The 22,245-nt window shown below is 42.8% G+C and overlaps 1 protein-coding gene across 1 annotated transcript in view; it reads left to right on the top strand.

Moving 5' to 3' along the window:
* The first annotated feature begins 2,001 nt into the window (after nt 1-2,001).
* Nucleotides 2,002-22,245, top strand: part of BRWD1 (bromodomain and WD repeat domain containing 1) — a 47,396-nt gene continuing 27,152 nt past the window's right edge. Inside the window, exons 1-21 of the mRNA XM_027736721.2 lie at nt 2,002-2,093; nt 2,234-2,292; nt 2,457-2,486; nt 2,665-2,724; nt 5,765-5,915; nt 7,179-7,277; nt 7,485-7,645; nt 7,818-8,039; nt 9,397-9,497; nt 10,413-10,483; nt 11,381-11,481; nt 12,107-12,147; nt 12,812-12,910; nt 14,290-14,440; nt 14,893-15,027; nt 15,932-16,060; nt 17,248-17,473; nt 17,623-17,808; nt 18,766-18,949; nt 19,847-19,937; nt 21,238-21,378. Of these exons, the coding sequence (XP_027592522.1) occupies nt 2,036-2,093; nt 2,234-2,292; nt 2,457-2,486; nt 2,665-2,724; nt 5,765-5,915; nt 7,179-7,277; nt 7,485-7,645; nt 7,818-8,039; nt 9,397-9,497; nt 10,413-10,483; nt 11,381-11,481; nt 12,107-12,147; nt 12,812-12,910; nt 14,290-14,440; nt 14,893-15,027; nt 15,932-16,060; nt 17,248-17,473; nt 17,623-17,808; nt 18,766-18,949; nt 19,847-19,937; nt 21,238-21,378 (2,496 nt within the window). The 5' untranslated portion in view covers nt 2,002-2,035. The remainder of the gene's footprint in view (nt 2,094-2,233; nt 2,293-2,456; nt 2,487-2,664; nt 2,725-5,764; nt 5,916-7,178; nt 7,278-7,484; nt 7,646-7,817; nt 8,040-9,396; nt 9,498-10,412; nt 10,484-11,380; nt 11,482-12,106; nt 12,148-12,811; nt 12,911-14,289; nt 14,441-14,892; nt 15,028-15,931; nt 16,061-17,247; nt 17,474-17,622; nt 17,809-18,765; nt 18,950-19,846; nt 19,938-21,237; nt 21,379-22,245) is intronic.

Raw genomic sequence — 22,245 nt, 5'->3', positions numbered from 1 at the left:
ATAAGGAAAGAACAGGTTGGATTTAAAATATAACACAAGTACAGCCATTGCTGTTCACATCAGAATTCATGCTGGGCAGGGGCGAGAAACAACTGTGAGAAGGAAAAAAGATAAATCAGAGAATGGTTTGGGTTGGAAGGAACCTTAAAGATCATCCAGTTCCACCCCCTGCCATGGGCAGGGACACCTTCCACCAGCCCAGGTTGCTCCAAGCCCTGTCCAACCTGGCCTTGGACACTTGCAGGGATCCAGGGGCAGCCACAGCTTCTCTGGGCAACCTGTGCCAGGGCCTCGCCAGCATCACAGCCAAGAATTTCTTCTCAATATCCCATCTAACCCTACTCTGTGTCAGCTCGAAGGCTGTTCCCCTTGTCCTGTCACTCCAGGCCCTTGGAAACAGTCTCTCTCCATCTTTTTTGTCGGCTCCCTTCAGGTCCTGGAAGGCCACAATCAGGTCGCTCCAAAGCCTTCTCTTCTCCAGGCTGAACAATCCCAGCTCTCCCAGCCTTTCCTCCCAGCAGAGCTGCTCCAGCCCTCTGATCCTCTTGGTGCCTCCTCTGGACTCTCTCCAACAGCTCCATGTCCTGGCTGCCAGATGCCAAAATCCTTGCTCCCAAAGTGAGGGTGGGAGGGAGGTGGCACTTGGCAAACCTCCTGGTTCTGGACGGGTGATGTCAGTGCAGCTCTGCTGCCTCGAGTAGGGTGGGAAATGCTCCTCCCCAAGAAGGTGTTTGGGGCAGCCGTGGTGCCCCCAGGCATCACCCACGGAGCTCCGCTGGCACTGGAGGGGACAGGGCTGTTCCCAGTCTCCTCCAGTGTGGGCACAGCACCGACGCTTCCAGCTCTCTGCCAGCGTGAGGCACACTGAGCACGGCGCAGGGCAGTGCACTCTGAATCACAGAATCAATTCGTTTGAAAGAGACCTCTGAGATCATCAAGTCCAATCTGTGACCAATCCCTACCCTGTAAACTAAACCCTGGCACTGATTGCCACATCCAGTCGTTTCTTGAACAGCTCCAAGGATGGGAACTCCACCACCTCCTTGGGCAGCCCTTTTCAATGTCTAACCACCCCTTCAGTGAAAAAATTCTTCCTCATGTCCAACCTGAGCCTCCCCTGGCACAGCTTGAGGCCGTTTCCTCTCCTCCTGTCCCTTCTTCCCTGGGAGCAGAGCCCGACCCCCCCTGGCTCCCCCCTCCTGTCAGGGGGTTGCAGAGAGGGAGAAGGTCCCCCCTGAGCCTCCTTTTCTCCAGAATGAGCCCCCCCAGCTCCTTCAGCTCCTCCTGCTGCTCCAGCCCCTTCCCCAGCTCCGTTCCGTTCTCTGGACACGCTCCAGCCCCTCAATGCCCTTCTCGCACTGAAGGGCCCAGAACTGGACACAGCACGGGAGGCGAAGGCCCTGGCCCCGCGGCACCGCTCCGTCAACGCATCGTGGCGAGCCATCCGATCTCGGCGCCTCGCCACGGGTCCCCGAGAAGGGCCGTTCCGGGCCGCGAGGCCCGAGGCGGCGGCAGCAGCCCCACCGTTCCCGGGGGCGATTTAGCGGCATCCCCGCGGCCGCCGCCGCTCCCCCGCCATGCCCTGAGCGCCGGCGCCTCACGGCGCGCTCGCCCCGCCCACCCAGCCGCCTCACCCGCCGCCTTCCCCGCGCGACCCTTCCGCGCTCAGTCCCCCCTTCCCCTCCTCGCTCTCTTTCCCCGCCACCGCCTCCCCGCCACCGCCTCCCCGCCGCCTTCCCCTCACCCTCCCCCGCCGCCACACGCGCGCTCCGCTGTTTCCCCGCCGCTGCCGGAGCGCGTCCGAGCGCGGGGACTATTTTCCCCCCGCCCCCCCGCGGGCGCGCCCGGCGGAGGTGTCGGCGGCGGCGCCGTGGCGGGTGGTGCGGCGGCGATGGCGGCGGCGCCGAGGCTGCGCTGAGGGGGGAGAGGGAGGGAGTGCTGAGGGGAGCGGGGGGGCGGCCGTGAGGGGAGGGAGGGAGGGAGGGGAGGCGCTGACAGCGCCGTGCCGAGCCGGGCCCGCCGCCCTCAGCCCGCCATGGCCGAGCCCGCGGCCTCTTCCAGCGCTGGCGCGCCGCTGCCGCTCATTGAATCAGGTAACAGCGCGGGCCGGGGCGAGGAGGTGCCGCCGGTGCCGCCATCTTCCTGCCCCCCCCCTCCACCCTCCCCTCAGGATGGGGCACGGCCGCCCCCCGGCTCAGTCCATCCCACGGGTCTCTCTCTGTATTTCTCCTAGAGCTTTACTTCCTCATCGCCCGGTTCCTGAGCACCGGGCCCTGCCGGAGAGCGCTGAAGGTGAGTGAGTGCGGCGCTCACCGGGGCGCGGGGATCCCGCGCTGCCCGCCCGGGGTCGGGGGGAGGTGGGAGCAGCCGCGCCCCCCCCCCGCCCCCAGCTCCGGAGAAGCCAAATCGTGGCTCGTCCCTCACTCTGTGTTTTTTTTCCCCCTTTTCCTCTGCAGGTGCTGGTGCAGGAGCTGGAGCAGCACCAGGTCTGTGTGAGCTCTGATGAAATCCCGCTGTAGTTAAAAGTTTCCCTTGCAAGTCATTCAAGTTTCTGCCGCTGTCTCAACTTTTCCCCCGACTTCAACACACACATTGTTTTGGATGTGATCTGTAATCCCTCCTTCCCCTTCAACCGCTCACGGTTTTTGTTTTTCCTTTATTTAGTTGCTTCCTAAAAGGTTGGATTGGCAAGGAAATGAGCATTATAGAAGTTACGAAGAATTGGTGAGACTTTTACCTTTCAAAAAAACCCTTCTGATTATCGTGTTAACACTGATGTTAGACCCTCTACCTTTAAAACTAGGCCCAAACCTTCACCTTCCAGTATCGCTCTGGCTCTGGACAGTGGAGTTATTTTAGAAAAGGGCCTTTAATTTCTTTACATCAGACTAACAAAAACACAAGCGGTGGTTTAAATTGAGGATATTGTTTACATAGCAGAGGTGGAGCTTGGCGTTGTGCAGTGGTAGATGCCACTGCCTACACGCAGGCAGGAGCCAATGTGCACCGAGGTTTCATTTCGGAGTTTCAGGGGCAAGGTTGTGAGGCACGTTTTGATTTGTCGGTATTTATTTTGCTGGTTGGCTTCTTTCAGCCCCCTCCAACAGATTAGGAAATGAAATCGCTGCTCAGAAACCCGAGGGTTGGCAGTTCTGGTGCCTGTGAATGTGCTCGTTATCTCTGGCTCCTCGCTGGTCACTGCTTTGTTTCCACATGCCGGAAGGATGGGGATGATCTCTCTCAAAAAAAAATGTACTTTCTGCCCTCCAGGGCTGATGTTGCTTGCTCTAAATGTTTTTACAGAAGGGAGAGCTGTGTTTTGGTGCCTAATTTTGCTGCTTTTTAAGTGGCAAAGTGTATTTGGCAGTTGAATCTCGTGAAGTGATGGTCTGGGGGTGCCTGCCCAGCGTGGTTTTTATCCTGCCTTATTCTAGTCGGTTTTGTTTTCTTTAAAGAGGTGTATATTCTTGCTTTTTTTCCTCCAGGTTAATTGATTAGTATAGTTAAATCCCTGTTGTGGAGCACTTAAAGATCTCAGGATCCTATTTGAAAAGGAATAAAATCTTATTTAAAACATTTTCCTAATTATTTAAATGTTGCTCAGAACAATAAATTTGATTCCATTTCCTCTTCTTGTCAGTGTGGTCAGTCGAGCAAATGAGGTTTTAGATGAGTTTTTTAAGTCACTAAGAAGCCTAGTCTTGCTAAACAGGAATATCTTCAAGCTCTGACTTGAATTTAGCAAAGATGAAAGCAGGATTAAGTTTAAAAGGGGTTGTTGAGAGTTATTTTGTTGGTTCATTGTTGGTTTTTTACCCCATTTCTTCTGGCAAAAAGTGAGGTGTTGGGAGATGAATTGTGTGGATTCTTCTGACTTCAGGAGTGGTTTTTAACTGAGATTACTGTGCATATGCAGTTGTCAGATTAATTCTTTAACCTGTGCTGCTTCTGCCTCTTTTTCCTGCACATTTTAACAGAAATGTCTACACAGGGCAGTAGTATTTCAGAATATCTAAATCAGTCTCCTGAACTTTAATTTCTGCTTTTCGAGGGGTTTGGGGACCCTCTTGTCCCACTGTTCTCACTCTGAACTTGCAGAGACCACGGACAAATGCAGTCATGGGGTGTAATTACTTCTTATCCTCTGTGTTCCTCATGGCATTTTAAAACTTTAAAATAACTGTTCCTTCCAAAATTTGAGCGAAACTACTTTAAAAAGGAGAAGGATTGCAAGGTTTTGCGTGCAAGGATTGCATTTGGAATATACACTTCCTGCTGATGGCATGCAAACAAAAAGGGTTTTAATGCTTGGCAGAAAGTGTGCTGAGCTTTCTGTCCTGAGTGCTGTGGCTGGTACTGCTCTGTACCAGTTCAAGAGGCAAAACTGGTGAAGAAACGATGAAAAAGTGCATTTTGTAATCTTTGGACTACCAAAGGTATTTCTTATAATTGATCTTAGGCATCCCATGAGCTGATTTTCTTGGAAATATTTGCTCGTGGGATAATGCAAACTATTTTACTGGTGTTCCCACCTCAGGAATACAACCTGTACCCCCCCACAAGCTTCAAGCCTGGATTTTTATTACTAAAACAAGTGCAAAGCTGTGGCTTTAACTGTGCATTCCCAACTCTCAGCGTGCATTTGGGCAGCTTTTTGTTGCACAGGTCTTACCTGATGCATTTTTATTCCCGCTGCTCTGAGGAGGGAGATCAGCCTTGGCAGGACTTGGCTCATCCGGGCTCAGTCGTTCAGCCGAGGGAGCAGCAGCAGCAGCACGAGCTAGTTCTGCCTGTGTTCTCAGCTGCCTGGGCAGGAGGCCACATACCTGTGTTGGTGTGGCCCTGTGCCTCTCCTGGCTGGATGGGCTGGGAATGGTGTGGCTGCTGCAGGAGCAGAGTGGCTGCTGGCTCTGACTGGTTTCTCCGGGGCCGGATCAGAGTGGAGGCAGCACGGGACTGATTCACACCTCCCCAACAGCTTCAGTTCGTGATCCTGATGCTTTGGTTTACCTGAGGCTGTTCAAACCCTCCTTTGCATCTTTACCTTCTGCATTATTGTGATTGACTTTAAAAGAATTAGGGTTTTTTTTTCATAGAACACTCAGAAAGAAGAGGGTGAAAAAAGTAAACCCCACACACATCTGTTCTTGACTGAGCCATCTGAGTGTGTGTGGGGTGTGTGGTTTTTTTAGGTTGTTTAATGCAGATAGTGTGGGATCATTCCTGAATGTAGGGATGACTGTTGTGATCCTTTTGGTTTAAGGAAGTAGGGCAGACTTGTGCAGTACTGGTTTTTCAAGGAAGCTATTTCCAGGGAGATTGTACTCAAACCTACTAGTTTGCAGTTCACTGAGCAAGTGCTGTGTGGCTGAAGGAGTAGCTGCACAAATTCTTGTGCTTGATTGCAACCAAATTCTCCATGATCTTGAGTTATGAGGGTTTGAATTTTAATTCTTATTTTTAATGCAAATAATTGGGTGAAATGGACAAAGACACTTGTAGGGTGCCACAGAGGTGGTTATTTGAAGCTTCCAGTAGTAAAATACTGATATGCAGCGAGTTACCTTTTTGTTGCAGTTATTTTTACTACAGCTCTCCCTTGCTTGTAGAGTCCTCACTGAATTTACTAGATCAGAGCTTAAAGGGATTGATTTTGGTTTGTAAGTTGAACTTAAAGTCTTAATTTACTTAATATACCTGTGAATGTTGATGCTTTTAGATTCATCTGTTCTACAGATTTTTTTAAAACTTAAATTCCTGTCAGGTGCTGTCCAACAAACATGTGGCTCCAGATCATTTATTACAAATTTGCAAGAGGATTGGCCCTATCCTGGATAAGGAGATCCCACCCAGCATTTCCAGAGTCAATTCCTTGCTTGGTGCAGGGAGACAGTCATTGCTACGGACAGCAAAAGGTAAGGTTTGGGGTTGTTTGGGGATGGGGATGATCCCATGTCAGATGTGCATAGTTAAGAGTTTGGGAATGCTTGGGAGTTCTGTCCATACACTGAAGAAAATCATCCGTAATTTAGGGAGCGGTTGGCAATACATGACCTTGTACTTTGATACAGAGTAGATTTTAGTGTTGGATTTACCTCTTTGGGTGTGTCCCGGGCAGGGGTGTTGATGTGTCTGTGTGAGTTCTGTTGGGTAGCTGGATTCTGGGATGTGGGACTGGTTTATGGGATACTGGTGTGTTTTCAGTTACCTGCCCTGCCTGCTTTAAAGATTGCACAGGGAATGATGGGGACTGTTCTGTCCTGGAAATTGGGATTGCAGTTATGTCAGCAGGATGTCAAAATAACTGTCAGTTTGAGATTTATTTATTTTTTTTTAAGAAGGGAGATCTTGGAATTATTGGATGGTTTGGGTTGGAAGGGACCACAAAGCTCATCTCATTCCAACTCCTCTGCCATGGGCAGGGATACTTTCCACTATCCCACATTGCTCCAAACCCTCTCCAGCCTGGCCTTGGACACTTCCAGGAATCCAGGGGCAGCCACAGCTTCTCTGGGCAACCTGGGCCAGGGCCTCCCCACCCTAAGTGGGAAGAATTCCTGATATCCCATCTAACCCCGCCCTCCTTCAGCTTGAGGCAATTCCCCCTTGTCCTGTCACTCCATACCCTTGTGAAAAGCCCCTCTCCAGCTTTCTTGCAAGCCCCTTTTAGGTACTTAAAGACTCTTGAGATCATCTTGTTAAGTAATTTCATCCTAATAAATATTAAATAAATCTTAATTAAATTTCTGAATTAATATTGATGAGAATGTGAAAAAATCTTCACAGCTTGGTACTGAGAGCAAGTAGCAAAAATTCAATTGAAAAGTTAGTTTTGCATTGGTACCATCCTTTGGGAGTAATTTCAAAGTTTCGTGGTTGGTTATGTCAGTGTTCCCTCCTGTTATTAAATGGATTATTATTAAATGGATGTTCATTAAATGGATTATTTTTAAATGGATTATTATTAAATGGATGTTCATTAAATGCATTATTATTAAATGGATTTTTTTCTCTCCTCTGATGCTGCACTGTTTGTGAAAAGTTTGGGGGCATTCCTGGTTTTTTAGTGGGTTCAGTCCTGTGTTTGAGGCCACCTTTAGATGGGCTCTTTGGAATTGCATCTCTTTTGGCATCTTTGACATGTGTTTATGATGAACTTCAACCAAGTGGTTTTGCAGATTGCAGGAACACTGTTTGGAAGGGCTCTGCATTTGCTGCTCTCCATCGAGGAAGACCCCCTGAAATGCCTGTGAACTATGGCACCCCCCCAAACCTCGGTAAGCCCTGCTCAGCTCTCACCACTGCTGCTGGAGCACACTTAAAATACTGATTTGACACCAAAAAAATGCAAATACAAAGAAACCTGACTGGATGAAATCAGAAAATCGCTTCCAGTTAAGTCTTTAAGTAACATATTAATGGAAGTTGAATAAAACTGTGGTTTAGAATAAACCTATTTTAAACATGATTTCTTTGTGTTCCAGTGGAAGTGCATCGAGCAAAGCAGTTAACTGGATATGCCAAGTTCAGCACCTCATTCCCAGGAAGTATGTACCAGCATGTCAAGATGCACAGAAGGATCCTTGGCCATCTTTCCTCTGTGTATTGTGTTGCATTTGATAGGACTGGACACAGAATATTTACTGTAAGTTGATGAAACACATCCCAGTGTGAAGGGTTTGAGGTGGATGCTTGGAGCTGGATGTCAGTGGGGCTAAAATGCAGCTGATCAGCTCCCTCTCAGTGGAACAATCCGCTGCAATTAAAGGCCAGCAACGTGCAAGGAGTTGTTGTCTTTACTAAATATTTCTTTCCAGGGTTCAGATGACTGCCTGGTGAAGATTTGGTCGACTCACAATGGCAGGTTGTTTGCCACGTTAAGAGGCCACTCAGCAGAGATCTCTGACATGGCAGTGAACTATGAGAACACCATGATTGCAGCCGGGAGCTGTGACAAAATGATCCGAGTGTGGTGCCTGAGAACCTGTGCTCCAGTGGCTGTCCTGCACGGGCACACAGGGTCCATCACCTCCTTACAGGTAGGGGCTTTTAAGTGTTCTTCTGAAATCATTTCAGTGGGAGTATTGAAATCTGAACATTTAAAATATTTGTGTCAAAAAAACGAGTAAAATAAAACCCCAGGATAAACTGCTTAAAAAGCAGCAAATTCCTTGCCTCTCTGGGATTCCTAGTATTTAACTGAAGATACAAACTTCTTCACTTAGGGATCCCTACTTCTAATATTTGGGCTGTTGGAATCCAAGGGAATTTCTGGGAAATACCATGTCCTCCTCTTTGTTACTGGAGACACAGTAGGCTGGTTTATGTGGATGAGTGTCCTGATCCAGCGATTCCTACAACTGCTGTGATACAGGTTTTTGTCTTAATCTCAAAAATATGAGTTACTTGAGAAGCACAGAGATGTTCAGTGGGGCGTGTTGTGTGTTTAAATTTGAAGGCCTTGTGCTCCATGATGTGCTCTTGGTGGTCCTTTGGATTCAGTCTCATTTTGGCCTTTATAATCCCTTATTTAACACACAAACTGGTGGCTCAGTGTCCACCTTTGCTGTGTTTTCCAGTGGGACCAGCAGCTTATGTTGAGAAGTGAAGAGCTGCTTGTGAAGCTCAGTACAAACAAATAATTTTGCATTTTTCTCTGCCTCTGAGAGTAATCTTCCTATCTGCAGTTTCTGTGGCATTCATTGCATTTTTTGTTTGTTTTTCTTTTAATGCCAAAATATTTATTTGAGGTGCTTCTTTTATTATAGCGTGTGGATTTATTTTAATTTAAGATATCTTAGTAATACTATAATTGCACTATGTACAATTTCTATGGCTGTTTCCAACATTAGTAACTGATGAACAGTTTAATCACCTTTTGTTGTGTAAAGTTTTCTGCTCTGTGCACAGCAATAAATCCATGTCTTAAAGAAATATTTCCGAGGAATATCTATAAAATCACATGTGATGCTGAGTTATACATTCAAACTACCTCATAACTCATGCTCTGCTTAATTATAGAATTTTTGGAGTACATCTGTCTAGCCAGACTTTCTTTTTTTCATTCAGTCTGCTCTGCTTATTAGTTTCATTCATGGACAAAACGTTCAGTGAATGACTGTGGTTAGTTAATACTTCAGAAACAAACCACTGAACAAACTGGGTTTATATGATGCAATAATTGAAATGCAGACCACAAAGTTATTTCAGAGTGTGGAAGATATTACTTTGTAAACACTAAAAAATGATAGTTTAAAATTTTAGAGCAGTGTTAATGTTCAAAAATCCAAAAGCAAATCAAGGTTTTACATGAACCTTTTGAGAAGTTCATAACCAGTTTTTCAATGTTCCTTTTTGTGTGTGTGTGTGTGTCTGATTTCCCTTTATTCTCTGTAGTTTAGTCCAATGGTGAAAGGCTCCATGAGGTACATGGTCTCCACTGGTGCAGATGGAACTGTTTGCTTTTGGCAGTGGGATACAGATTCCATGAAGTTCAAGTATGTAAATGGGCTGCTGCTGAACCTCTTATGCTGTCTTCTGCTTGAGTAAAATAAGTAAAACCCTAAAAAAAAAAATTGGGTTTGTCATGAAAAAATGTTGTGGAAGTAATTAATTCCATAATTATTTTAAAGCACAATCACTAGTTATATAATTCACAAAATTATGTTGTCCTGGGAGGTTAGTTGGGAAGTATGTTAACTTCTTACTCCACTAAAAGTACAAAGGAGTACAAAAAGAATGGCTGGAAATGTAAATATGTTGCAAAGCATAATAAAGCTTCTTGTTTGTGTTGGGTTTCCAGCAGTCCTGGAGTTTTAGGGTGCCTCTTACAGAACTTCCATGCAGAGTGTACATGTCCAGGATATCTCTATGTGATTCTACCCCCAAAAAATTAGATTATTACCAGAAAGAAAAGCTCCAGGATGATTAGTCTTTGTCTGCTATTGTGCCATATCATGAGAGTTGGTATAAAATGATCCATTTTGCATTAGAACTGCTACTAAATAAAGCTCAGTGCCTTAGAAAGCAGATTATATTTTATTACTGTGTTTTAGCTTTTTAATTCAAACTTGTGATGTTAAGGTAGTAGAATTGCAGAAAAAACTATAAAAAGCATAATCTCATCTGAAGAATCTTTTAGGGCTGTAAAACAGTGTTTAAACTGCATTCTTAATTATTTTCCTTCTAAAATTAATTTAGAAGACTGTGTGTGAGGTAACCATTGTTAGTTCATGCATGGACTTAAATGACTTTAAGCACTGGTAGTACTCAAAGATTTACAGATGTCACTGTGTATAAGAAGTCCCTGTTAGGTAGAGGTTTGAAGAAACATCCCTTTATGTTTTGAACTGTTGAGAAAAGCCAAGTTTTGGGTGGTGTGGCCTCTTCAAAGCATCTTTTCTTTTTTGAAGCAACCGGCCACTGAGGTTCACAGAGAAACCCAGACCAGGGGTCCAGATGCTTTGCTCTTCCTTCAGTGTGGGTAAGTCCTGGACAGGTGGACTGATTTCTCTTCCTTCTTCAGAAATTTAAATATAAACTTTGGTTGTGACAGCTTTAAAATGGACACAACCTGCAGCTGTGAGTGAATAATTGTATAGGGGTGTATTAACTATGACATAATTAAATCATGGGGCTTCCCTCAGCTAACAGTGAAAAGCTGTTAAGAGAGTGATTTGACAGAAGTAAAAGTCACCTGATGTTTGTTTACTTTTTCTCCATCTTTGCTGGATTTTTATTTTTGTTTAATCCCCTGATACAGTGTCAGGGATTTGCAAAACAAGTTCTCTGAGATCCCACAGTCCCCAGCATGGAGGTGGTTCCTGCCAGCAGGAGCCTCCTGGTTTTGTGCCAGGAGTGGTTATAAAGATCCCTTCTTTCCTAAGGATCCACAGATGTACCTGTAAATGTGCTTCACTCCTGGCTTGCAGTTTTCTTTCATCCAGTTCATGGGGCTTTCTGGGAATTTCAGAAATAAAATAACAAATCCAAGTGTAAATTGTTCACATGGTCAGGGTAGAGCCCAAATGAGACCCAGGCTACAGTGAGAGTCACCTACAGGATTCTGATCATCCAGAGCCATATTCCCCATCATCAAAGGCCTCTGTGTGCAGTTTAGTAACAGAAGTTTCACTCTTGTTCTAAGTTAAGAATTTTTAAAATCTTTGTAACGCTGATTTATTTTTACTGTGGCTGAGAAAACTTTCTGGGGCAAGAGGGGGATTTCCTTGCATGTGTGTCAGAGGAAGAGCATAAAAAATGTGCTATTCTTCAAATAGTTGTGGGTTGTTTGGGTTTTTTTTATTTCAATTAGAGATAGATGATGGTGATCTGCTTTAATTTCTTACACAGTAGCTTAGTTATTGCTTGATTTTTACAGGTGGTATGTTCTTAGCAACTGGCAGCACTGACCATGTCATCAGGATGTATTTTTTTGGCTCTGAAACACCTGTGAAAATAGCAGAATTGGGAAGTCATGCTGTAAGTAATTAGTTAATCAGTCACTTCAAGTAGTAATGAAGTCACAAGGTAATGTTATAAGTGGGTTTTTAGCAAGGCTCTCAATTAACTTTGTTTACCTTTATGTGTTTTCTCTAACATTGAATCTCACTTTCTGTTGCAGTGATAAGGTTTGGTCAATACATATTTTGTATGCAGAGAATTTCAGCTCTGAAAATAAAATGTGTTACCTGTTTTTCCCTATTTCTCCTGCAGTTTTTATTGTGATAAAAGTGAATAACTAATAGTTTTCTTTCTTTAAGGAGTGGGTAGGTAGAAGTGGAAACAACACATTCCTCAGCATTGGCCTATGGCATTGGGAATATATTCAAATATGATTCAGTTGGCAGCCAGGTTATTTAATCTGTTAATCCTTCATGTTTAATTTGGGCTGTTCAGGAAACTTGCATTTTAAATGCATTAATGCTTAGTGAATCCTGGGCAGTATTTGTTGGATTTGGTTCTCCTTGCAGTTTAAAACTCTTCAAAATTATAAAATACGCAGTTTTTTCCTTGTTTCAGATTTGACTGAGCTCAGATTTGTCAAAAACGGTATTTCCTGTATAAAAACCCCAAATTTTCTAACAAACTGTGCTTTTTCTTACAGGACAAAGTTGACAGCATTCAATTCTCTAATGGTGGGGACAGGTATGTTGAAAGATGCTCAAATGTGAACAGGAAAATGCATCATTTTGGAATTAATAATAATTATTGTTCTTACCTGGATGTTTCCAGTGAGAAAAATCCACATATTTAGAACTCAGAGGGGAAATTTGGAGTGATCCAGGAAAGCTTCATTTATCTGGAGGAATGTTACCACTGGTTTTTAATATACCCAGTGTATTTGTGGCTTCATAAACCTCCTCTTCCCCCTCCTTTCCTTTCACTGTCAGGAAATATTGTAAAGGAAATAGGAAAAATGCAGTGAAAATGGTCAAAAATTAATTATAATCCTTTTCATCTGATTTCCTCTTGCCTCTATTTCAGTATCTGATACTCTGCAATTACTTAAAACACTTCATGAAAGTGTTGTAACTGAGGAGTTGAGGATGAAGTTGTGAATTGAGTTTAACTTTGGAACTTGCTTCTTTATTCTTCATGTTTTGACAGCTTTACTTATTTCAGAAAAACTCTCTTTCCTCTGTTTCTGGAAAGAAAGTTAATGGACAGAATTCTCTTGCACACACGTGGAAGATTTCATTTCTACGACTCTTCCATGGCAAAACTGATGTTGTGGTGGTGTGCAGCTCTAAAGATGCTTTAAAGCAAATTCTTTTGAAAATAAATTAACTATATTTTAACATTTCTTCAGGTTCATAAGTGGCAGCAGAGATGGAACAGCCAGAATCTGGCATTTTGAGCAGGCAGAATGGAGGAGTATCTTGTTGGACATGTCTGACCGATTGCTGGGGTAGGTGGAGAGGGAGTTGATTTCTTGTTTTGTAAAGTCAGAAAGATTGAAAAACTCAATTCCTCCGACTAGAGTGAGCCTTGGCAACATCCTGCTTGAGTTCTGTGCTGTCTGGAGGGATGAAATGGGTGTTTTGCTGATGTAGTAATTGCTGAATTTGAGGCTGTGCTTGGAGAAAAGCAAAAGTGTTCATGAAGATTTCAAATGGCCTCTGGAAAAAAGTGAACAGAAAGTGCAGTCTCTCTTCTCTGTCTGGATTTCAGACACCTGGTGTGTCAGGGGAGAAATATTTTTAGATCAGTAAAAATAAAGTAGGTGGTAATTAACCCATTTCCAGGAGAGGTTATGACTTGTGGGTTTCCTCAAGGGCTGATCTTGCTGACTCTTCTCGTTTTGTGCTTTAAAAAAGGTGTGTTAATGAAATGCTGGTGGCACAGCCTGAACAGTGGCATTACAGATGAAAAGCAGGGTATTACTTGCTGGATAAACCTGAAGGGTGGATAATTTGCAGGAGCACAGAATGCTCAGTCAGCTTCCCTAGACACTAAACAACAGTTGATTTGTAGGTGATTAAATGAGGTTTTAACAAAGTGATTTGTAGGTGATTAAATGAGGTTTTAACAAAGTGATTTGTAGGTGATTAAATTAAAAGCCAAACCTTGGGTACAGGAGTTGATTGGAGGGTGATTTTCAGCTCTTCTTGTGACACAGCCACGAAAAATAAACATGATTTTACAAAGAAAGGAGGAGTTATTAATAATATTTGAGGTATAAGTGGGGTTGTGGAGTTGAGAGGGTCTTTGTAAGAGAGGCCTCTGGTTGACATGGAATACAGATAATCCTGTGGGAAGGTGTGTTCCAAGGAAAGATAGTTCCTTCACTTGGACTAAAATGCTGAGGGGGAGTTTTACAGTATCCTGTAAGTGTATATTGGGGAAAGAATAAGGAAATAGATTGAGGTTGAAACAAAATATTATCTTTGCTATATTTATTTGAGGACTCAGGAAAAAACTCTTGGCTAATGTGGAGATTGGCTTCTGAATCAGTTAATTTGGAAAACCTGCCTGAAAAAAGTCCCAAATTGTAGAGGATTTCTGTCAGGACTGTAATTGTAGAAGAGCCAAGATTCCATGGAAAAGGAAAGCCTTTTTGCCTGGCATCTCAAATGGGAAAGAGATTATTGTGTCCTCTAAAATAAATGTGCTAAAAATCCAGATTTGCTTTAAGTGAAGGAAGTTTATGGACAAAAGTTTCAACCCAAGTTTAATTATTCTTCGTTTCCCTTGTCTGATCATGAGAAGACAGGTTATTTTTCTGTATTTTGAGGTTGAAATGTGCTTATTAAAGCTGTCTCTGGCCTGTTTGACTCTTTCAAACAGTGACACTTGTGCAGAAGAAGACAAATTCATGAAGCCCAAAGTGACCATGATTGCCTGGAACCAAAATGACAATTATGTTGTTACTGCTGTGAACAATCACCTGCTCAAAGTGTGGAATTCCTGCACAGGGCAGTTGCTCCATGACTTGGTGGTATGTCCTTTTCCTTGCTTTTTGAAGATTTTCCTGGAATTGCAGTGATGTTTGTGCTGAGTTCCTAATTAGATCTCCTTTGTCTTGAAGGCTCTGTATGAATGGTGCAGCAACTGTGATGGTTTTTTGGAGTTTTTTTTTAACCAGAACTCGCTGTTTCCCCCTGCATTTGGATTTTCCTTTCCCCAGGTGCTGCTGAACTTGTGGAATAAATAAAAGGTTTTGTGCAGTAACTTGCCCATTGAATAATTCACAGTACTCTGGCAAAATATTTCTACAGTTTTTGCTTCAATCTCAAGAATTATTACCTTTAGAATGTAAAGCCTTTCTGGCTGCCTGGGGTTTAATTTTCCAGAGAGGATGGTGCAGGGCTTTGGTAAATCCCTGTTGTATGTACTGTAAATATCCTGTTGATGTGGCTTTTCCTTGTGATGTGCAATTTGGAATTCCAGGGCCACACAGATGAGGTGTTTGTTTTGGAGACCCATCCCTTTGATTCCAGGATAATGCTGTCTGCAGGTCATGATGGCAACATCTTCATCTGGGACATCACCAAAGGCACCAAAACCAAGCATTACTTTAACATGGTAAGACCTTTCTTAAACACCATTTAGTCCCAACACATACCAGCTGAAGGAATTGTCAGCAACACTCACACCCCCTGCACCTTTTGGAAAAAAAACCCCAAAAAACCCAACCCCAAACCAGCAATATTTATGTTCATTTTTTCCTCAGGGCTTTTACCTTTGAATTTCCTGGTTATTGCAGCTTTTCCACTCTTTGTTACTACAGAGTGCACCTCATTTGTAGGGACTGTTTTCCTCAGCTGAGGTGCCATCTGAAAGTTTCTGGTTTAGACAATCATTTTGGGAGCCTTGGGGACAAATATTTGTATTTTCCACTGTCTTAAAAATTATTTTATTACCCATTGGCACAGTTCTTGAGAGCTCCTGTTACATTTGCTGCGTTTCAAGCTCATGGTTAACACTTTAAATTAGGTTATTTTCTCTGAGTTTTAAGTTATGATCTAAAGTTCATATAATTTTTTAATCCTTTTATTTTTTTCTGGTTAGTCAGTAGCAAAGGGATTTTTTTATTTTTTTTTTAGCTCTTAAGATTCTCTGAGTTTTTCTTGCAAGTGGTGTAACAAAATCAATATATATTAGCTCCAGTTTACTTTAAACAATGTACTAACAGCTAAAAAGCCCAAAAAACACTTTTATTTCTTTACTTTTTTGGCTGAACAGCAAGTTTTCCTGCTCTTTAGTGCAGCTTTTAAACTTGAGGGGTTGAGGATTTAAATTCACAGGGGAAAAGGGAACGTCAAAGGGAAAGGAAATAAACTGAAGTAACAAGATTATTTGTGCCTTATTGGAGGTATTTAGGAGCTGCATGATTGCTTTTCATGGAATAATTGATTTTGGCTGTGCATTATGGTTTGCTTGCAAAAAATCATCCAGTAACCTGGAGGTTTCTTTTCCTTCAATGCAGATCGAAGGCCAAGGCCACGGGGCTGTTTTTGACTGTAAATTTTCCCCAGATGGGCAGCATTTTGCATGTACAGATTCCCATGGGCACCTGCTGATATTTGGGTTTGGCTGTAGCAGGCCCTATGAAAAGGTAAGTTCAGCTTTTTATTGGAACTCTGTCTCAAATTTCTAACTGAAACTGGATTAGTTGCATTCATTCCTTCAAAAGATCACGTGTTAAAAAAGAGGTTGGTGTGGTTCCAGGACCCAGTTATGATGGATTCTCTCGTTTGTATGGTCCTGGCACAGCAGAAACAAGCACTGCCTCAACATTCCCTTGGGAGAAGCTCCCAAGAACTTCTCTGGAATACATTTTCACCTTCCACTAATTCACATTAATTGTTCAACCTGAAAATTACTTTTCTTTCTGATTTCTGGAAATAGCTCAGTGTTTAAAGATTGGAACATATGACAAAAGTTTATTGCTCTACTACCTACTTAAACAAAACCAGACTCTGTGTATGGGAAGGATAATTTGCAGGTTTATCTTGCAGTTCTTTTGGCCTTTCCAGATTTAAACCCAAATTCACAGTAGTTGATTAAAGTAAGTGAAAGTAAATATTCATCCAACACTGTGGATTTGGAGATGTTAGAAAAATGTGTGTGGGGACAAATGTTGTGCTGTTTTGAATCAGCCTGTTTGCTTTTTGTTTTGATAAATACACATGTTTCTTCTTTTCTTCACTTCCCCTCAGTTTTTTTCAGGTTGAAATGATAATTCCATGTATTTCATTTTAAAGAATTTATTTTTTTTTCTTACTCTACCTTCTTAGCTGAAGTTGAAGCTTGTTCTCTTCATCCTTCCCATCAAGGGAGCAGAGATTCTGCTTGTGATCTAATATTTTACATAACTGTTTTCCTTCAGCCTCCTGGGCTCAGTAGACTTGCAGAAAAATTTTCAGGTGGGCATAGATGAAGGTTAAGAAAGAATTCATGATTGGGAACTTAGAGAGCTGATGTTGAGCTTTAGGCAATGATTTCCTCACATGGAGACCAAGGAAACTTCTCTTAATTGTAGGGGGAAAAAATAGAATATGTATAAAATATTTTTAAGTGTAAAACAGTGCTTTTGCTTTAAGTTACTTCAGCTTTTAGGGCAGAAGCACTGTGAAAAATTGGAATACTGTGACACCCATCCAGGTCAATTGAAGTTGTGCATAACTTCTTGTGGGGAACTTGCCCTTTCTTTTACCTTTAGGGAGATTTCAGATACTTTATTCTGTTCTTTGGCATCCTCTTTTTGTCAAATTGATGACACAAAGATATAATTTCCTTCAGATTCCTGACCAGATGTTCTTCCACACGGACTATCGGCCGCTGATCCGGGACTCCAACAACTACGTCCTGGATGAGCAGACCCAGCAGGCCCCTCATCTCATGCCCCCTCCCTTCTTAGTGGATGTGGATGGAAACCCTCATCCCACAAAATATCAGAGACTGGTGCCAGGAAGGGAGAACTGTGCAGATGAACATCTGATTCCTCAGCTTGGATATGTGGCAACAAGTAAGAACAGAACCACTAGAGACCAGTTCACTCATTCGGTTCTTTTCTGACGTGCACAGGCTGTGCTGGAGTTGTAGACTCCATAAATTCTCTTTTGGAATAAGCAGTTGGAATAATTTCATCCATTTGCTTTGTTTTACACTTGCAAGGTGATGGAGAAGTGGTGGAACAAGTGATTGGCCAGCAGACCATTGATCAGGATGAGCAGGGCTTGGAGCCCAGCATCCTGGATGGGATGATCAGACAGTTACAGCTGGAGCAGGATCAGAGAACTGGAGCTGATCAAGAATCTGCTTCAAATGCCCCACAAAACGGGGAGGGAACACCCAGAAGAGGTTGGTAATCACTGATAAATTCTTAGCTGATTGTTTTCCTCCATTTTTATTACCCTGTATGAAATACTGGAACAGGTTTTAGCTTTATTGTTGGTTTGGGGACTAAGATTCCTTTAACATAGTGATAACTGGGTAAGATACTTTTCCTGATTAAAACAGCTACTCCTGTGATTAAATTCCGAAACAAAGCATTTCACTTTTCCTTTTGAACAACATTAATTTTATTCCTTGTGGGGTGCTACATACTTAATAATATTTGTAAAGTACTCGAATAACATTTATGCAAAATAAATACAATACTTATTTTCCAAAAATATTTTTAGTATAAATATAAAAATATAAAGATATGATTATAAATGTTTTTGCAATACTTATTTTTTTGCAAAATAAGAATTGTGCCATTATTCAAACTGGTTTCTCCTTTACAGATTTAAATGAGACGCTTTTCTGAGCTGGGTCCTTGTAGTTTTAATTAGAGAATTATAAAATAGATATATATATATATAAAAAAATATGTTATGGTATATAATTGTGTAAATAGGAGATATATAATCATGTAAATACATGATATATAATTATATTTAATTATATAATAATTTATTTTTAATTCTGTACACTCAGCTCCAGGAAAAGTGCTTTTTAGAGCCTTACCAGCCTCAGAGCTGCCTGGAAGTTCAAGAAAACCCCTGTGTCACATCCCACTTCCTTCCAGTGTATTAAAATAGTAGCAGAAATGATAATTTTTAAAAGTCTATGTGTAATCTCTCTGTATTTTCTGTATAACTTATGCATTTTCTGTGACACAGATGATTCTCGAAGGCTGGTTTGAAGTCGCGTCCTTACAATCACAGCCATATAAATCTAGAAAACATTCATTATCTTGTTTATGGAGAAACAAGGCTCCAATTCTCTGTAGCCTGGTAAAAAAAAAAAAAGGGTGTTTTTTGTGTGTTTTAGCTTTCAGGAGGGCGAGTGTGGACATCCAGAGCCCCCCCAACATCGGGCTGCGGCGCAGCGGGCAGGTGGAGGGCGTGAGGCAGATGCACCAGAACGCCCCGCGCAGCCAGATGGCCACAGAGAGGGACCTGCAGGCCTGGAGAAGGAGGGTTGTGGTGCCAGAAGTCCCAGCAAGCCTGCTCAGGTCTGTGACAGCCTGCTGGGCTGCAGGTGTGACCAGAGAGAACACTTCAGCTGGGTTTTGATACACCTGGGGCTGTTAAACCAAAGCTAAAGTAGGAGTAGTTCAGTGTCGTGGTCAGATGTGCTTAAATATTCTAAATTGTAAAGGCCATTCAGCAAGACTAAAGGGAAGTTTCTCTAGTTGAATGGTTATCTTCTATTTCGATATATTCAGTCATCTTCAAGGCCAGCTAGATGACCAAAATTCCTGCTTTCTCCAAAATAAAAGATAGGGGTTGAATTCATTTACATGAAAGAGTTGAGTGAGATTGTGCTTTCTGTGAGACTTTTGGGGGTGATTTTTGACCAGGAGCAGCACCAAGCACTTGAAATAAAAAACTAGAAAACCTTAACCCTAAACCAGCTGCTTTCAAAAGGATTCTCAGTGTTAGAACATGGTGCTGATAATGCAATGTCATGGGAGAAAATCTCCATATGGGCCACTAACTTAAGAGCTGGACTGAGATGATCCTTGTGGGTCACTTCCAGCTCAGAATATTCTCTGAATCATCTGTAAAAAGAAGAATTAATAGCTAAATATTTCTCTTTAGCCATATGTGCTACCACACCTCTGAAGGTTTCGAGCAGCATTCCCTGTGTTGGGAAGTAGAATGATTGCAAAGGGAGGAATGTGGATTAAAAATGAGATTGGAAAAATTGGTTATATTTTGATGTCTGCAAGGAAGAATTTCTTAATACCCTTCTTTTTTATTCTTATCTTGAAATGAGAAGAGAGTTGTTTGAGCACTAAGAAGTGCAGTTAATAGTCAAGTGGAATTAGGCATTTTGGGATAGATCCTTTAATGAATCAACACTGTCAAAACAGATGGAGAATTAGATTTTCCCGACTTTCTTGTAGGAAACAGGAAGAATATCGGACTGCAAAAGGGGAAGAAGAGAGAGATCTTTATGTAACAGAGAAGATAAAGTCATTTGAGTCATTGGAAAAGGTATGTGGGAGCCCCTTGGAAAGTGGGCATTCTGTGCCTGAGGACAAGTGGTGTAAAAACTGAAAGCAGGTCTTTCTGAAGGTGTGGCCCTCAGAGGACCCTGATGATTCAGCTTCCAATTATTGCAGGACAAGGTTTGATTTATTTTTATGAATACCTAGAATTCTATTTGTTTTCAGTCCTGCCTCCTTCCATCTGGGGTATTTGGGAGTCATTCTCAAAGGCAGGTTTGCTTTCAGGCCATGCTGGGTTTGCTGCAGTGGAACCCAGTGGTTGCAGGTCCCTGCTGAAGCACTGAGGTGCAAGGGAGAACATTCCAGATCCCATACTTCAGGAATTACAGGCTGTATTGCTGTTCCCTCATTTTACTTTACATGACAGTGTTCTGTGAATGGGGAGAGTTTTTCAGACTTGCCTTGTTTGGAATACTTTTTTCATGGTCTGGTCTGTGGAAGAGATTGGTAAGAAGCAAAACTTGGTTACTGTGCTGTTTTTATAAGATTGGGGCCTGATTCACTGTGTCTTCCAGTACAAAACAGTTTGACCCAAGAATTCTACTGCATGATCCCCTTTCCTAAGGGGAGTTAGGGAAAGAAAGGCTCAGAGACTTAGGATTGTTCAGCCTGGAGAAGGGAAGGGTTTGAGATGACCTAACTGTGGCCTTCCAGGACCTGAAGGAGCTACAAGAAAGATGGAGAGAGACTATTTCCAAGGGCCTGGAGGGACAGGACAAGCTGGAATGACTTCAAACTGGGAGAGTAGAGTTAGATGGGATATTGGGAAGAAATTCTTGGCTGGGAGGGTGGTGAGGCCCTGGCCCAGGTTGCCCAGAGAAGCTGTGGCTGCTCCTGGATCCCTGGAAGTGTCCAAGACCAGGTTGGATGGGGCTTGGAACAACCTGGTCTAGTGGAAGGTGTCCCTGCCCACGGCAGGGGGTGGCACTGGATGATCTTTAATGTTCCTTCCAACCCATTCTGTGATTTCTCTTCCCTCAGAATTGCACATTGTAGGCACTTAATGTCTTGCTTCTGTAAATATATTTAGCAGGTTATGTGAATGGACCTGTCACAGTAGCTTAAAAAGAGAAATTTCTTAATAAATCCTAAATTTGGAACAGCAAATTTAAAACTTTTGGCTTACAGGGATATTATTTTGAAAGGGAATTTTTTCATGATGAGGCTGTGACGTGATGGGGCCGTTTCAGTTTTGCAGTCAGCAGTGCTTTTAGCCACCCTTTCACCCTCAGACAAGTGTGCCACGTAAATATTTTTATTTAACTTGTTTTTTCACCTCCAATTAGAGTGACTCTGAGTGCTCATTAATCCAATCAAAGCGCCGACTGCACAGACGGAAATATTCCAATTACCGAACACGGAACAACATTGAACAGCTGGAGTCCTCTGATGAGGAAAGGGACAACTGCTTGGGCTTGATAGACCAGGTAAGGTCTTTTCTGAGTTGTCATTTTGAACTTGAGCTCCTCAGTTGGTGAAGTTTCACATAAATATGCCTTTTCTCTCTTAAAACAAATAAGCAAACAAAGAAACCTTCTCTTTTTCCAGAGGAAGTATTTTTCTGGGCATCATTGTTGTTGGCACATCCCAAGCTTTGATATTTGTTGCTTTGATAACAACAGTCTTTCCTGTCACTTTATAAATGGCTGAACTGGTTTTGCTGAGGATCCTCTAAACCAAATGCGAAAACCTGATGGACAACTGAACTTCAGCTGAAGTTTGGATTTTAGATGGGCTTTGCTGTTTCTCTGTGAAAACCTTCCAAATTCGTGCACACAACTGAAAGTGGACCCTGTGAAGGTCTTTGGTGATGTGATTCTTCCACAGGGTCTGTTCCTCTTGGCTTGGGCTGACACAGGACTTTGCTGTGGGCAGCAGGAGCTTTTGGCTGTTGGATTATCAGAATTTGTAAATCTGTGGTAGGACTGTTGGACTGGAGTTGTTTTAAGGAAGGAAAGGAAATAGTCTCAAACTGGGAAAAGGGGAAGAATTGGAAGGAGTAGAGAAGGTTGGAGCAGTCACTTGGTCAGAGAAGAATGGTGAACAAAATGGGGGATGTTCAGGAGATAAGGAAATTTTGTAAGTAAGACAAGGAATGATATTCCTTGGAAATGGACTCTCCTCTTCTGGCCTCTTAATAAAGAATTCCAATGTGCTTAAAAACAAGTCATTTAAATTTAATGAAAAGTTCAGGCCTTCCCTATTTTGGGAGCAGTGTGGAAGGGCAGGTGACAGGAAACTTCTGCCACCTGACACTGAAAGCACAAAGTGATAATGGGAGAGTTGTGTGCAGT

The sequence above is a fragment of the Pipra filicauda genome, unplaced genomic scaffold (genome assembly GCF_003945595.2).
Source record: "Pipra filicauda isolate LSUMZ 115617 unplaced genomic scaffold, ASM394559v2 scaffold330_size805480_pilon, whole genome shotgun sequence".
Classification (NCBI taxonomy): Eukaryota; Metazoa; Chordata; class Aves; order Passeriformes; family Pipridae; genus Pipra; species Pipra filicauda.
This window is presented reverse-complemented; position numbering and strand designations above follow the sequence as displayed.